Source organism: Lytechinus variegatus, chromosome 12, assembly GCF_018143015.1.
Source record: "Lytechinus variegatus isolate NC3 chromosome 12, Lvar_3.0, whole genome shotgun sequence".
NCBI lineage: Eukaryota > Metazoa > Echinodermata > Echinoidea > Temnopleuroida > Toxopneustidae > Lytechinus > Lytechinus variegatus.
Window position 1 is genome coordinate 23,608,337 of NC_054751.1, and position 16,962 is coordinate 23,625,298.

Genomic DNA, 16,962 nt, shown 5'->3' on the forward strand with positions numbered 1-16,962 from the left:
CCATGTAAAATAATTCTGTCTCCTCTTTCTGGCAGGGAATATGAGATCGTCGCTGATTGGCTGCACCTTGCTCAAGCCGATATCTTCGCTCGATCGATATCCGGGCGTGGGACGGTCACACTCACAGGTCGGCATGTTGGTGAACCTTTCTTGTTTAGCTTAGATTTCACGTTATTCATGTCAACGAGAGCTGCAAACAACTTCTCTAATTGGTAGAATGTGGACGGACATTGCATTCGTAAGTTTAGCTATGTTTTCGACTTCAAAATTACGTTGAAAACAAAATGGGAATTCGTTAGTCGTTGCCAAACTTGCATTTGCAAGAAGCTGTGCAATTTATAGTCCCGTGTATTCAAGTTTGTGTAGGGTCCTACTGTAGTCGACCATGCCCATGCCAGGCCAGGGGGATTGGTCTTTTGTGCACACCTAAAATGGTAATGAATTATACAGGCTGATATTTAGGCCTAGATTTTGATAAATGGTGTAAAATTCATACTCAGACTGACTCAGAGCAAAATGCATGTTGAAATTGGAAACTTCATTGGATGACAAATTGTATATAATTATTGACTGTCTGAGACTGAGTCAGTGATTGACGTGATTTTATTTTTAGATTATTAAAAACAGCTTTAGCTTGGGCACCCACACGCATTGCGAGGTTAGTATTAATACTGGTAAATTAAACCATTGAACCATGTTTGGCAGTGGATTTCGAATTGACAGTTAATGAGTTAGTGGGTCGCGCATGCTGGCTTGCTGCGATCCCACTTCTGCAAGTGATGTCCACGTCCATAAGGCATTAAACACACCACTTCTAAGTAATGGCTTGGTTTTTCTGTGCGCTGTGGCATGTCAGGGGCGGATCCAGCTTTTATAAAGGGGGGGTTGGGGTGGTATGTGAGGGAGCGTAGCGACCGAGTCCAAGCAAGCGGAGCAAGCGAGGGTGTTTGGGGGGGGGTCCCCCCTCCCACGTAGGGAAAATTTTTGAAAATCTGTGTGTGAAAATGGCGTTTCCTTGCATCTAAAACACCACTATTTTTGATATAGAGGTCGTTGCCAAATTAACCCCCATGAAAATTTGTAAAATTAAGTTGCAATCCCCCATTTTTTTTTTTTTTAATGGGGGGATTTTTGTTTGGGGATGAGAATCAGCAACCCTGGCCTAGATTGTCACTTCCGCGGTGGCCCGTGTCCTCAAAAATGCTGATGGGGGGCAAAAAGGACTATGTGACATTTGTTCGCCCAACCCTCCCCCCAAATAAATAATAATAATAAATTAAATGAATACTACATAGAAATAGAATAAAATAAAATTACAAGTTTTTTAAAAAAGATAAGATTTAAAAAAAATGGTCCCCAGATTTTTTTTTTTTTGGGGGGGGTTGCAACCCCCCCTCTAGATCTGTTTCTGCATGTAATGAACCCTTGACTATGAGTTGGGCTTGTCCGTAGACTCTAATGTTAGAGTCGAGGCCTATCTCGGCTCGGGCCCAAAGATGCGCCACCGCGCACAGAAAAATCATGTGGTATGGACACCAGAAGTAAGAATGAGATCCCATGCGCGACCCACTGACTTAGATATCCACTGCCAAAACGGTTCATGGTACAGGGTATAGGGCAAGTCCAAGAAAAGGTCACCCTAGAAGGTAAAATTTTATCTCCAATTTAAGAAGTTATCTTTGGAGGGGTAAGAAAGCCTATCGCCTGTTGTGGTAGCCTAAGTATGTTTGGCCTAGGTCCTAGCCCCACTCATTACTAGTACAAGTTTAGTTACTTCGAGCGATGTTTGTGCCGGCTCCACTTCACCACCACTACTATACGCTCCATCTGGCTGAACATCGTGTCCGTTAAGTCGATCTGATATTCCGAGTGACAAAGGTGGGATTTTATGGGGAAATATAAAACTCATGGAACATCACGATCTTTAAAAACAAAACTAATATAGGAGGGGGTCCAGTGTCCGGACATGTTATCTTTTGGTTACACTTCGTAATTCAGAAGGTTCGTAATTCCAAAACACGTGAATTCATTATTGCCTGAACCACAATGTTCGTTAAATCGAAAAAGGGTTCGTTAATCCGAACATTTGTGGCGTAATTCCGAAGGTTCGTTAATCCGAAAAGGAATAATGAGTGATAATTCCGAAGGTTCGTTAGTCCGAAAACGAAATGAGGTTCGTTAATCCGAAAACGAAATGAGGTTCGTTAATCCGAAAAAACTAAATGAACAACGAACCTCATTTTTTTTCGGACTAACGAACCTTCGGAATTATGACTCTCATTATTCCTTTTCGGATTAACGAACCTTTGGAACAACGAACGTCATTTCAATTTTTGGATTGTCGGACCTTCGGAACAACGAACCTTATTTCGCTTTCAGATTAACGAACCTCCGGAATATCCAAACCTTCGGAATAACGAAGCTTCGGAATTATGAATGTAAACAATCTTTTTGAAGCCTTCCTTTTTGTCTTTGGATTACACTAAAAATATGAATTCAATACTTGTTATCATCTTCTATTTTGTTCTTTATATTTCCCAACATTTTGTACTAAAATTTGATGAAACTTCGCTTCTAACTTTTTTCAAATGACTTTCTAACATTGATCGTGTGGACACACAACCTGTACGGACACACAACAACTGAGTGACCTGAAACTCAGGCAGGACGTTTAGCAATACTTGATTAACCTTATGCCCAAATTTCATGAACTAGGTTTCTAAGTTTTCATTTAAAAAACACAACCTTTTGTTAAGATTTGGTGTTGATGCCGCCACCGTCAGAAAAACAGCGCCTATAATATAATTTTACTCTCCTATGCAGGTGAAACAAAACGGAAGGAAAGAAGGGAAAACACAAATTTTGTGCATTTTCATGTATTTATTTTCAATAGTCTCGGCAGTGCAGCCGTCCTTGCATGGTAACTATTATATAAAGATTATCCAGCAGCTTGCAAAGGAAAGTCAGTTTCAAAGTAATTTCTTCAGTGCACAGATGAGGCGAGGGGGTCTTCGGGCGCTTGCCCCCTCTCCTCTCCTACAAAAATAAATTATGACCAAGAAAGTAGAAAAGAAAATGGTGAAATATATTTTTTCTGAATATTATGCTTTCATTGGATATTTATAAAGTTAAATATTTTTATTTTTTTTGCTCGCTCACAAAAAAAAGATCTGCCCAATTATTCATATCTAGCCCCTTCAAAACTTTGGCTCACTTCGCCACTGATTTGTTTCATCACACTTCTATGCAAATACTTACGCCTATAGAATAGAATACATTATATCCTACATAGAGTAAATCATGTATAGTACTATTGGTTCAAGTAGCATCATGTGACCGAATATATTTCAACTCTGACGTCATACCTCGATATATTTTTGGATACTAGTATATCGAGGTCTGACATCATTATTTCACAAAACTGGATCTAGCTAAACTCTCGGGCACACCGGCCAGCGCGCTCTCTCTCCCGGCAAGTCCAGCGATGTGTCGGCACAGGTACTGATCTGCGTTCTGCTGAGCACGATGGCTCAGAGAAAAGTAGGTAATTCAACTCAAGTAACCGGACTTTGCAAGCTCATCATATAGATTTTGGTTATAAATTATAAAAAGTTGGATAAAAAACAAATATATCAGGCGTTTCATTCGAAAGCATAGTGGGAATTATTAATCCTCGGTTGGACTGGCAAAACTACTATATTTCCCTCGGGGCTTCGCCCCTCAGGAAGTAATTGTCAGACCAACCTCGGATAAATGATTCAACTTTACTTTCTCAAAGCCTGATATATTTGTTTACTATTTCTCATAATTCCATATGGCTTTGTGTAATTATTTTGTGTCCAGAATTACTTCATTAATATGAAATTTTATTCAGAATCACAAAAACTGCAAGCTCTCTTTTTCTCCTAATAATCAGAGACAAAATGAGCCCAAGATTTTGAGGGAGTCAGATGTGTCATATCAGGCAAAATTCAATAGAAGTTGTGAGCGAGCAAGCTTTTCATTAAAAAAAATCACATTTTGTAGCTTGACATAAAAATATTCAGAAAATGTTATATTTCATTTTTCTTTCCCTTTTTTTTTTTTGGGGGGGGGGGGGAGAGCATCCCAAGCCTCCCCCCATCTATGCACCTCTGTCTAGTGTCTATATTACTGTTATATTGTTATTTCAAGACTAATTTTCATAGAAACGATTGGTTCAGAAAAAATATTAAACACATGCAGCCTTTCATGGAAAGTTCCCCCGGTTGTCCCGAAAAGGTGTGTTTTGTTTGACTTTCCTCCTCAACCCACCCTTTCGAGAAAAGCTCTCGCGGCATATCTCAACGTCCGTATGACATATTTGTCCTGCCCACCAGAGGTGAAGGCGAGACTAAGGGATCCAAATGTCGTCTGTCCGTCCGTCACAAACCTGTAATGACACATAACTCCACAACCGTAAGTCGCTTTTAAACCAAACATGGATGGTAGATGGACCTGGGTGACCTGCATGTTGAGCTGCAGTCAGAGGTCACATGGTAAGGTCAAAGGTCATTTTCAGGTCAACGTTAAAGTTTACATGCAACACTTTTATGACACCTAACTCCACAACCGTAAGTCGCTTTTCAACCAAACTTGGATGGTAGATGGACTTGGGGGACCTGCATGTTATGCTGCAGTCTGAGGTCATATGGTAAGGTCAAAGGTCATTTTCAGGTCAACGTTACAGTTCACATGCAAGACTCTTATGACACCTAACTCCGCAACCGTAAGTCACTTTTCAACCAAACTTGGATGTTGGATAGACTTGGGGGACGTGCATGTTATGCTACAGTCAGAGGTCACATGGTAAGGTCGAAGGTCATTTTCAGGTCAACGTTAAAGTTTACATGCAGGACACCTAACTTCGCAAATGTAAGTCGCTTTTCAACCTAACATGGACAGTAGATGGACTTGGGGGACCTGCACATGTTACGCTGAAGTGGGAGGTCACATGATAAGTTCAAAGGTCATTTTCAGGTCAACGTCAAAGTTTACATGCAAGACTCTCTTATGAAAACTAACTCCGCAACCGTAAGTCACTTTTCAACCAAACTTGGATGTTGGATAGACTTGGGGGACGTGCATGTTATGCTGCAGTCGGAGGTCACATGGAAAGGTCAAAGGTCATTTACAGGTTAAAGTTTACATGCAAGACTCTCTTATGACACCTAACTCCGCAACCGTAAGTCACTTTTCAACCAAATTAACTTGGAAGGTAGATGGACTTGGGGGACCTGCATGTTATGCTGCAGTCAGAGGTCACATGGAAAGGTCAAAGGTCATCTACAGGTTAAAGTTTACATGCAAGACTCTCTTATGACACCTAACTCCGCAACCGTAAGTCACTTTTCAACCAAACTTGCAGACTTATGCTGCAGTCGGATGTCACATGGTAAGGTCAAAGGTCATTTTCAGGTCAATATTAAAGTTTACGTGCAAGGCTGGTATGACAAGTGTTATTCCATCCCAGTAATTTCACAATGAAGTTTCGATATAATTCTTGCGTGCCCTCGCAAATCACAATATTTCTGGTTATTTTCATAAGTGGGCGAGACAAAAATTGCTTTTGCCTTGTTTTTTAGTCATGTTCAAAATGAATTAGTGATGATTTCATTTTTCTCGGCATTTTAATCCCCAAGTCTGCATGGTTTAATTATGTTTGATGCATGTTTTGCCTTTAGTAGACAGCTGGCAGCCCTCTGTCTCGAGGAGTATTTTTATATCTTTTTCTGTATTTGGTGAGTGAAGCCAACGAAATTCAGCTGAACAACCAACATAAAGGCATGGTCACACCGGCCGAGCGTTGTTGGAGCGGTAGGGAAAGAGGGTAGAATTTTTCTCTCAAAATGGGGGAAAAAATCGAAAACAAAAAAAACTAAAATCGAACTTGAAAATGGTAAACGGTAGCGAGCAGTGATGATTTTTTTTTCTCTCCGCTCCACGACCGCTCCAACAATGCTCGGCCGGATGCCTTTACACTTAAGGGGAATCCAGCCTTGGTCATAAAATATAGTGTTGGAAAGGAGAAAATTAGATAAAACAGAATGGTGAAAGTTTGAAAGAAATCGGACCAACAATAAGAAAGTTATGGCTGCTTTAAAATTGAAATCCCTATGATTATGTAGATTTCAAAGTGGCAACTGGGTAAGTAAATTATGACAAGAGGCAAGGACAACTTTCCCATAGGCCATGTACTTAATTATCAGGGATTTGTGTTTTTCTCCTAACTGCCCTTCCCCTGGGGCAGTAATCTAAATATAACCCTGGTAGTATATTGTTTTATGTCCTCATGTGAAAGAAAAATAAAAATTTGAAGTAAAACATTTGAAAAAATGACATATTAGCCATTTTATGTATTGGAGTACATGGAAGAGTAGTCCTTGCCTTACATCACTGTGACATCACATATGTGGCCAATTTGCAGTCTCGTGGATCTAGGGATTACCAATATTCACAACTTTAAAAAAATAACTTTCTTATTATTTGTCAGATAGTGTTCAAACTTTCACCTATCAACTTGACTGATTTTTCTTATTCCCCTAAGAACAAGTTTTTATTTGGGTTGGATTCCCCTTTAACAGAGATTGAAGCTTTTGTTCTAGTTTTGGCTCTGCTATTTTTTTGATTGGATGTATTTCCTGATTTATCACAATAATTGCAAGTTTTATCATGATTTAACTTTTTGAAAATTATGCTATTATGTGATTAAGGCTACATCTCTTGTACTTTCTACCAATCTCAATATAACGTTATTAATGGATTATTTCTTGTAAAAAATCCTAAAGATAGGAACTAACTCTGTGGTTAGTAGATAAATATGACTCACTTGTCCAGGTGTTGATAAACGGGCCGCTGCTGAGTAGGCCTAGAGTTTTCTTAATTATATATAATTGATTTCATGACATGTGTTTACATTTGCTGCAGATTCCCATTCAGCCGTTGGACTGAACTGGTACTGTAACACAGTATGGATGGTCAATATGAAGCAAGCTTCATCGAATTCCTCCAAGAGCTCTGAACTCTGTTCTGATCATTTTGAAGATGCTTGCTTTGACAGGACTGGGCAAACGATTCGTCTAAGACAGGATGCTGTCCCAACCACATTTAATTTGCCGCCTCGTCATCAGAAGGTACAGTAGATCTATATCATACGTGTTTTAAAGAAATATAATCTCTGTATTATCTATCTACCTTTGGTTTGACAGAACAATGTTTTGAATATTCCATTCTCAGTAGCCAAAGAGAAATGAAAATTATCCTATTCGGGAGGGTCACCATGGACCTCGGCCTATACTGTGTACCAGGGGACTGTGTATTTTAAGTTAACGCTTACTAAATGATCAAACAAATTAAAAATTTGGTTTAGCCCTACATAATTAGCATGAGCTTCTTTGAAATTGCAAAGCTAAGGGTGTATTGCTGATTTTTCATAATTTATTAAAATTCATTTTTGATAAATTATTTTATGCATAAATAGAGAATTCTCTGCTGTACAGTTAAGTAAATCTCTAAATAAGTTCCCAAGTTCTACAGTGCGTATGAAAAAATGGGATAGATTTGAAAAGTCTATAAAATTTTTGTTTCAAATTATGATCTCAATATTTTGGTGTCAATACATGCTATGGAGTCTTATCCTTCAAATGCTATTAAAATAATTTGGTTTTGTTCGTGCTTACGCAAACACAAATTTTTGTTTTGTCTGGGGTAAAAAAGGAAGCTTGCGCCAAAATGGCATAATATGATGGTCGGACTTCTTGCTATCAGCAGAATTCCTCTTAACCTTTTCATTATCTTTGCCATAATTTTCGAATTATGCAGTCAAAATTCATTTCCAAATCTACTTATTTATTTGGATAGTTGTGGTGTTGTTCCTTTTTAATATGTTCTCTTTTAGTTTTGAATATTCCTTAGGCAAGAACATTTTTTTAAACCAAATTATGGTAGAGCGTGTTTTTTTTCGAATCCTTTCATTGTGTTCTGCAAAGGTAATGATGCCTTTGAACAGTGGCATACTGAGGGGTGGGGGCTCGGGGTGCTCCCCCCCCCCTCCCAATACAAAATTATGACCAAGGAAAAAAGTGGAAAGAAAAATAACAGAAAACATAGAAAGTGAAATATGATATTATTCTGAATATTATGTCAAAATCACAAAATTGGATATTTTAGTAAAAACTGGAAATTTTTGCTTGCTCGCTTCACAACTTTTTAATGCATTTTACCTGATCTGCCATATCTTCCTCCTTCAAAATTGACTCAATACACCATTGCCATTGAAAGACATGAATATTTTCTTGTTTGTCCTGTCAAGCACATAATTAAACTTGGTGAAGGATTCAATGACCCCTTGAAAATAGGATTCATGTCTTTTATAGGTACCATTACATAAATTGTTTCACATAATTATTATCAAAGGTACCATAACATAATTTGTTTCACATAATAAAAAGGATTTGAATGATTACAAATTCTCCCAATTAAAAATGCAAATCTTCTCACTTGGGTTGACAAGAAAGTCTCTTCTTACTTATGAAGGAAAATTCAAAGGTAAAAGAAGTTCAAATTAAAACCAATGTAATTCAGGTAAATGAATAAATTTATTAGTGAAATTTGACAGCATTTTTCGAAAATTATGGCAAAGATAATGAATATATTATAAGTCTGCTGATTAGCCAAAAGTCTAAAAGTATAAAACGTCCCGTGTTCGCTCAAGCATGAATTTATTTTTTAAATGCCATTTCAAAGATAAGATCTTAGAGCATCTATTAATATCAAAATATAGATATAATATTTTTAGACAAAGCAAAGATTTTATAATTTCAACCAATAAGTGCAAGAATAATGATGCATTTGTCATTTATGATTTAAAATAGAATTTCCATTGGATTAGATTTGTAAGAAAAATAATGTTTTTGAGCAATTCTAGGTCCGACATGAACTCATACATTGTTGCATTACTGCGTATCCGGATGCCGCAAACTTGGTCCCTAAACTTCTGCGAGACTTGACCAACAAAAAAAATATGAGGACATGTTTCTAACTGTGGAATTATTGCAAAACATGTGGAGGGGGGCTTATTAAAGTGATGGTCCAGGCTGAAAATATTTATACATGTAGCTTAATAAATAGAGTAGAAGTCACTGAGCAAAATGCCGAAAATTTCATCAAAATCAGATGACAAATAATCAAGTTATTGAATTTGATAGTTTATAACAGTAGTTTGTGAAAACGGTCGTCATGAATATTCATTAGGTGGGCTGATGATGTCACATCTCAAATTGTTCTTTTGAATTTTATTATATGAAATTATGTTTATTAAATTTTATCCTCCAAGAACTAGAAAAATTGGATTGACAACTGATTTAGTACATTAGATATTAATTGCTGAAACTTATTTCATCATAATGGAGACACATCATTTACACATGTATGAAATAATGAAAAAATTATGATTTTATGAACCAAACAGAAAGTGGGGATGTGACATCATCCCACCTAATGAATATTCATGATATGACTATTTTCTCAAAATATTGCTAAACTTTAAACTTCAATAACTTTATTATTTGTTATCCGATTTTGATGACATTTTCAGCATTTTGCTCAGTGGATTCTACTCTATGTATTAAGATATAAATATTTTCAGCCTGGACCATCCCTTTAAGACCCCCCCCCCTTCCTCCTTTGGGGCCAGATAGGGTTAATAAATCATCATGAATATTTAAACATGTTTATTTTGCTGCAAGTCCATTGAAAAGGATTCATTTCTAAACAAATATTATTCTAAATGTACTATTGAATATTAATTTGACAAATTTAAAGTCATTTTTTCATTCTTGCATCTCGGTTTATTCAATTTTTCTTCTTTTTTTAATTTTTTTTTTTATTCACTCTTCTCGTACAGAATGCACACAAACCAGGGAAACCCTCGAAAGAAAGTCATTTAGATTCAGCAAGCAACCTCCCAGATACTGCAAAGACACCTGTACCAAAGTCTTCAGCACCTTCCCTGGGACTACTACTCAATGCCAAAAATCTAAGAGGGGTAAAGTGGAAGATAACAGCAACATATATCTAAATGGGGTATTGTACAGTATGATTGATCAACCAATGATACCAGTTGTATTCTGACATTTAAATCCATGTCCCTCTGACCAATGTTGTCAAATAAAAACCTTGCTTTGAGCATAACATCCTCAAGGTGGTCTGAAATTCTATTAGAAGGTACATGTACTCTTCTGTGGAAGTTCATTTTATGCTTTGACTGCTAATCTATAAGTTTTATTATCAATATGCTAGTGTTCTGAAGTTGATGTGTTAATAATCAATTGTTTTAATGTTTTATTCTATTTAAAACATAATAGATGGAGACCAGCAGCATGGCAGCAGGAGCTAATGTTGGTCGTGATGAGGCATATACCACCATCAACAATGCTGCAATTGCAGTCACCACCACCAAGTCTGCTTCTGTCACTGCCATCACCATTGCCACCGCCATTACCAAGACCACTCCTGACACAAAGCCCCCAAGTCCTCAACTGACCAGATATTGCAGCTGGAGAAGGATATACCAGGAACTTCAAAGCCAGGGCTTGCCAGTCTCCTACAATAAGAAAAATGCCATGGGCCCATCTAATGAACTAGTAGTAGAATATTTGGCCACAGTTGTAGAAATGCAGAGACTAACATACTGCCACAGGTAAAAATCAATGTCAGATATGATGGATAGTCTTTGAAATATGGGTTGCAGAATGAATATCAGTAAAACCCATCATGATGTGCTATCTGATTTAACCCTAAAAAGGCCGTGGGAGCCCAAAAATTTTCACGATAAATCCACAACGTGAAAGATTGTGCCGCGTCATTATAAAGCCTTTTTTATGAGTGTTCAGACAAAATTTGTGACACCTGGGTACCCGGTTCTGCAATTATGCAACATTGTGCATTGTGTAAGTACACATGTCAGAATTGCACTAAAATGTGATTTCATGGACAAATCCAATGCAAAATCTGTTTCTAGCCAGAATTCATAATTGTATCGTACCGGTTAATGTTTATTTTTACTGATTAAAATCTATTAATTTCATTGTGCTTATGATCAGAAAATTTTGTCAACAATATAAAAAAAGTAAAAAAAAAACAAAGAAATACTTAAGAAAGGAAAAAAATACATATGAAAGGTATGTGATATCAATTAATTTTTATGTGTCTGAACAAAAACTTCAAGGTCTGTGTTTATAGATTTCCAGCCAAATTCTAATTTCATGCATGATTTAGTAAAACATATAATTCTAAATAATTTTAGAATGATCAAATATACAATTTTTTCATCTGTGGCAGGCATTTTGCATTTCTTCACAATTGCGCAATTAACGGTCAATCTTGAGGGCCCCCACTCCCCTTCCGCCCATCTTTCCTGCCTCCAAAATACCCTGGCAGTCTTATTAGGGTTAGATTAAGTCTACATTAAGCAAACATAAAATTCTTACAATTGAATTCAGTGGCGTAATGAGCCAAATATTTTGAGAGGGCTAAATATGGCGAATGGAACAAAAGTTCTCCAAAGAGAGCGAAGGGAGTGTGCAAAATTTTAGAACTTTTTAATACAGAAATCAAAATTTGGAAAGATTTTGACGTAATAATATCCAGTAAATACTCTCTATTTCACCCTTTCTCGTTCGCTTTCTTTCTTTTTCTCCTTTTCTTTCTTGGTCGTTAAACATTGGGGGGGGGGGGGGCAGTCAGACCGCAGGTCCCTATGCTAATGAGCAAAAAGTCCAGATACATCCAAATCATCTCGTGGCTGAATCCTTGCAAAATCTTGTGATTCATGAGATTTTCTTTCTCGAGTCTAAGAATTTACCTGTTTTAAAGAGAAATTCCAGTATTGGTAACGATCTCAAAATGACTTTTTACAGAATCTAATATAATGACCACCCAAGTGTCTGTTTGTATGAATAAAAAATATGTGCCAAAGGATTCTGGAAGAAATTGTGTAATTGCTGAGAAATAAGCAAAATAAGCTCATATTCCAGCAATAATAATACACTGTCCCACGTGTGCCTATCTGTGTTGGTGATCTTCAGTGTGAACATTTTTCAGCGTAGATTTCAAGATTTCACAAAGTTCAGTTTATGTAACTTTACCAAATCTAGATCCTCGATGATATACTGACAATTAAGCCAGACTTTCTCATGAAATCAGTGTTTACTGCAACTACTGGCATTTCTTTTTAACCTCAAGTTAAATTAAATATTATTGCACTATCAGATAGAGTAAAAGTTACTCTTTCATATTGGTCATTTATTTTGTATACAATATTTTGTTAAATAAGTAAATTTCTGGCCTGAAAGTGTGCCTCAAAACTTAATTTTCTTCTTCCATTTTCTTTTGCACATTGTGCAAACTTTTTATTTTGAGCCTCAATGATATCCATATCACCATAAAGCTGAACTTCTTTTCTTTCTCACAATGCCACTCTTGATATGCGGCACCTTTTAATCGGGTCAAGATCACACTTTTCCCACTAAGGTACAATACGAGATTTCTGTAATTTTGTACTTGCATGAAATCCAGAGTTCTGATTGGCTGGATAAGGTTCACAGAACAACAGGCACAGGGTATTTGAGGAGATTACCACATGGGAAGTGTGACCTTCCTACGAACCCTGGCACTGGAACCGTTGGAATTTGCCACTGGGTGGTCTATTTGACCAATCAGAATGCAGTATTCTTGTTTTCAAACTGCTTTATGTACTTGGCAAATGAAAAGTGTGATCTTGACCCGATTAAACCAATTCTTATTTTGAAACCTATATCGTTTCAAAGCATACATATTCAGCTTTATCATGATATAAAAATCATTTGGGCTCAAACACAAATAAAGTGTGAAAATAGCAACTTTTGTCTGGTGAAAATATTTATTTTATAGCATATTTTAGATCAAACTTTGAACCTATATTACAAAATCTTTGAATAAATCCAAACATATGACATGAAAGAATGATTCTTCTTCTTTACAATGGTACCAAATTCATGAAATTCGATGCACAGTTAGAGCAGCAATGACCGAATGAAAAGGTGTTATGGTCCGCGTCAAGCTCATTAAATATACAAAACATCTCAAGTCATGAATATCATTTGGATGAAAGAAGCCACTCTCTTGGGACCTGCAGTCTGACTGGGGGGCATGGCCCCCATCTATACATCAGTGATGGATTTAATACTTTTTGCATGTACGATGACGATGCTCGCTCTCTCTCACCCATCCTCACTATGTGTATATGTGTGTGCAAGATGAATTATGAGGAATAATTGCATGAAGTGACGTTTTTCAACCAGAGATTGATCCTTATATATTATTTACTATTGCATTTTTGTTCATCATATTGACCCATCTTGACCCCTTTACCCCCCCCCCCCCTGACAAAAACCTAATAGTCAAATGAAGTTTCCTTTTCTTTTCTTTTGATATACATGTAATGTATTCATGTGAGAAAAAAAATTATAGTGCCAAACATTTTTTGAAAATTTTAATTTATTCCTTCAGGTGAGGTTTTGTCCACAGTTCCAGAAGGACACAAAATAGTATCAGAAAGTCATGCCAGAATCAACAACTGAAGGGTTTGAAGAGCCAGATAAAGAGCCGAGAAATGTGATTTTAAAGGTAAGTTAAACTTATTTATAATTCTGATTCATTTTGGCATAGAAAGTAAGTCATAATAACAATTTGAATTATTTTTGTCTTCTTGATTTGCTCTTTGTCAGGAATCCAAATTTTAGAATTAAACTCTTAGTTTGAGGTGTTGATGATTTTTTTTTCAGCTGCAAAAGTAACAAACCAATATCAATCATTGGTCGATAATGTGACTTGCTTTCTCTTGCCAAATTGGTACATGTACATGTATATTCTGCATTTCTATAATGATTGACCCCACCACTAGCACATAAGATGCAACATGTCAAATAACTGTCAAACTCACTTCATCATGTATTTAATTATTAATATTTCATTAAAGGAGTAAAAGGACTCAGAAAGATTACCCGAAAAAGCTCACAGAATTTTTTTTACTGGTAGACCCTTTACATTCATTTGATGAATTGAGTTCATGCAAAATCAACTGAATGTTATGAGTACAAAATCCTGTTAATACACCTTACTGTGAGGCTATTCTGGTAGGTCATCCCGGGAGTGCCTGAGGATCTTGTCCATTTGGATAAATCTTGCAAAGTACCAAGAGGTGCCTCCACCCCCCCCCCCACTCTATTAAGGGTTAACAATGAAATTGAAATTAGGAATAAGTTTAGTATCTTCCCGGGGGGGGGGGGGGCACTCAGTATATAATGCATAGTGGGTATGTGCCGCGGAGGGGACCCCCATTTTCACACTCAAATTTCCGTTCCAAGGCATAGCATTTTTGCCTTGTTGATAAAAAGAACAAAGAAAGCCGCTCCAAGGCATAGCATTTTCTTCTTATCGAGAAAGAAGAGGGAAATCCGCTCCAAAGCTAGCATATTTTTCGTTACGCCGCTCCGATCGCATTGAACGAGTCGAATTTTGGTGAAAAGCGGCCGCAGAGCTCCCCCGGCGGAGGCCGCGCTAGCTGCATCATGCACGCATGACCGTTCCGTGGGGATGCATACGCACTCACACGCTGGCGATCCGTTCCAAGGACCCCCGTTTTCACAAACATTTGTCGTTCCGAAGCCCGTTCCGAGGACCCTCCTTTTTACAATAAGCCCGCTCCAAGGCCCCCGTTTTTTGTCTCGCCCGCGGCACACCCCCACCACATTTTTGGTCGAGTGCCCCCCCCCCCGGAGTATCTTGCTCATATGCATTATAAATTAATTACTATTTCAGGTACTTCAATCACATGCACAGTAGGAGCAAAAACAGCAGCAAACACACAGGAGATGTAACACTACATTGACCAACAGCAACAACTACAGCAGCATCAACAATTTCTGCAGGAGATGCAAAAACCACACTGGCAACCTCAACAACATCAAGGTGTCCAACAAGCACTCCGGGAACGTTAACAGCAACCACAGCTTCAGCTGGAGTTTCAACAAACACATCAGAAAAAAACCAACAGCAGCAAAAAAAACACTTATGAATAATGAAATGAATCTAATTGAAACTCAAAAGCCAATGACGCAACATCTTTGACAAACTGAGACAATTATTCATTCTTTTACAGGATAAAGAAATACTTTTTTAAAGTGTAAATTTGCAGGAACACAATGGATGTTCCTATGTATCTATTTAATGAAATAAATTTGACTTTAATAAATTCAGTAAATTCAATTCAATAAATTTAGTGATTCAATAAATATCTACTTTTATTTGTCAATGAGTGAAAATACCTGTATTTTCTATTTAGAATGACAAAAAGCAATTTATCAATTCAATATCATCAAAAACTTTAGCAATATGGTTGTTAGGCCCTCCAAATTGTTGATATTTTGATGAAAAAGCCGTTTCTGCTGCAATATTTGACGCAACTCAAATAGATCAAATATTGTCGCAGAAATTGTCATTTGCCCCTGAAAGTATCTGCGGCAAATATTTGACGCAGCTCAAATAGCTGCATCAAATATTGCCGCAGAAATTGTCATTTGCCGCTGTTTTGAGATTTGCCGCAGAAAATGGGAGTTGCCGCTGCGGCAAATGTTTTATGAAACGGGCCCCAGGTCAATCAAAATATTTTCGAATTCGTGCTGGTGAGCAACACGTTCACTCCCAGCGATAGGGACTTGTTTAAAAATGGCATAGGAAATATGCATTTTCTAAGTATGGTAAACTCATAGTAGAATTTAGGTGTTGCAAGAATTAAATTGTGAATGAACTGTATTGGTAGGTAAGACATGCGTAGAGGATTATTTGTCTTTATCCATTTCTATTTTCCACATTTTTCTTTTGTTTGACTTTATTTTCTAGGGGGAAGCCCCACTCCCCCATTCCTGTGGATGCCAATTGGTTGGGGGCTTGGAATAGTGCAAGTTAAAAGGGTGAACCTGAACTTTATAGATATCAAGAGAGAAAGAATTGGAAAGTTAAAATGAATAAAAAGAAAGATGGAGAGAGTGAGAAAGATGGTGGACTTTCAAGGGGCATTAAAAAATCTCATATTAAAACATCATTTTTGTTTTTGTAATTATTCTATTTACCCAGGGTCAGTCAAAATATTAGCATCCACAGGAGGGTGGGATCCTTCCCGCCTTAAAACTGAAATCTAAAGAAAAGTGTAGAAATGGATAAAAGACAAAGATCCTCTGCGCATGATTTACCAGCAAATGCAGCTCATTCAGAATTTAACTCTTAGAGCACCTAAATTGTACTATAGGCCTACAATATGTGTTTACCATGCTTAGGAAACACATATTTCCTAAGCTATTTTAAAACGAGTCCTACTGCTCGGAAGTGAACAAGTTGCTTCCTTACTCATATTCAAGAACGTTTTGACTAACCTCCTTTTTTAATTGGTTGCTTTGCTCCCTCACATACCCAACAATTTGTTGTCCTCTACATTTCTTCTGCTTGGTCACTTCGCTCCCTCTTACATATTCCTCAAATCTCTTGGCCCCTGCATTTTCCTTCTGTCATTTTGCTCTCTCGCATATATCCCCCCCACAAAATTCTGCTCTGTCGCATTCGCTCCCTCGCACATATCCCAAAATTGTTTTGCCCCACCCTGCATTTTTTTTCTGCTGACAGCCATGTCCTGCCCAACCTCTCCAATACCTTGAAATGATGGGGGGGGGGGGGTAACTTTAGATATGAGAGTGACCGAACAATTGTAAATCAGTGAAATATTTGACTTTTCTTTTGATTAGTTAATATTTTCTGTGAGAGTGATTATTGCAAAGGATTATACCCCTTTCTGTACACAAAACATACCAGTATTTTGAGAAATAACAACAGAAAAAAGACCACATTCTTCCT

General features: G+C 37.3%; 1 protein-coding gene across 3 annotated transcripts; it reads left to right on the forward strand.

Moving 5' to 3' along the window:
• Positions 1–94: 94 nt before the first annotated feature.
• LOC121425713 (THAP domain-containing protein 5-like) lies at positions 95–14,913 on the forward strand. 3 transcript variants are annotated; one of them, XM_041621881.1, is made up of 6 exons: positions 95–238; positions 6,946–7,151; positions 9,923–10,063; positions 10,383–10,717; positions 13,567–13,683; positions 14,878–14,913. In XM_041621881.1, exons 2-5 carry the CDS (start codon positions 6,993–6,995, stop codon positions 13,568–13,570), a joined length of 639 nt encoding a protein of 212 aa, XP_041477815.1. In that variant the 5' UTR covers positions 95–238; positions 6,946–6,992; the 3' UTR covers positions 13,571–13,683; positions 14,878–14,913. The 3 variants fall into 3 exon arrangements, with proteins under 3 accessions (XP_041477815.1, XP_041477814.1, XP_041477817.1); XM_041621880.1 differs by lacking the exon at positions 95–238 and adding an exon at positions 1,394–1,646; XM_041621883.1 differs by lacking the exons at positions 95–238; positions 9,923–10,063 and adding an exon at positions 1,394–1,646.
• The last annotated feature ends 2,049 nt before the right edge of the window (positions 14,914–16,962 follow it).

Bases quoted from the DNA above. Each gene is read 5' to 3' on its own strand.
- LOC121425713 (XM_041621880.1), top strand. From the start codon at position 1,601: ATGGTACAGGGTATAGGGCAAGTCCAAGAAAAGGTCACCCTAGAAG. The intron at 1,647-6,945 runs GTAAAATTTTAT...CATTTGCTGCAG, and splicing joins AGAAAAGGTCACCCTAGAAG to ATTCCCATTCAGCCGTTGGA. The intron at 7,152-9,922 runs GTACAGTAGATC...CTTCTCGTACAG, and splicing joins TGCCGCCTCGTCATCAGAAG to AATGCACACAAACCAGGGAA.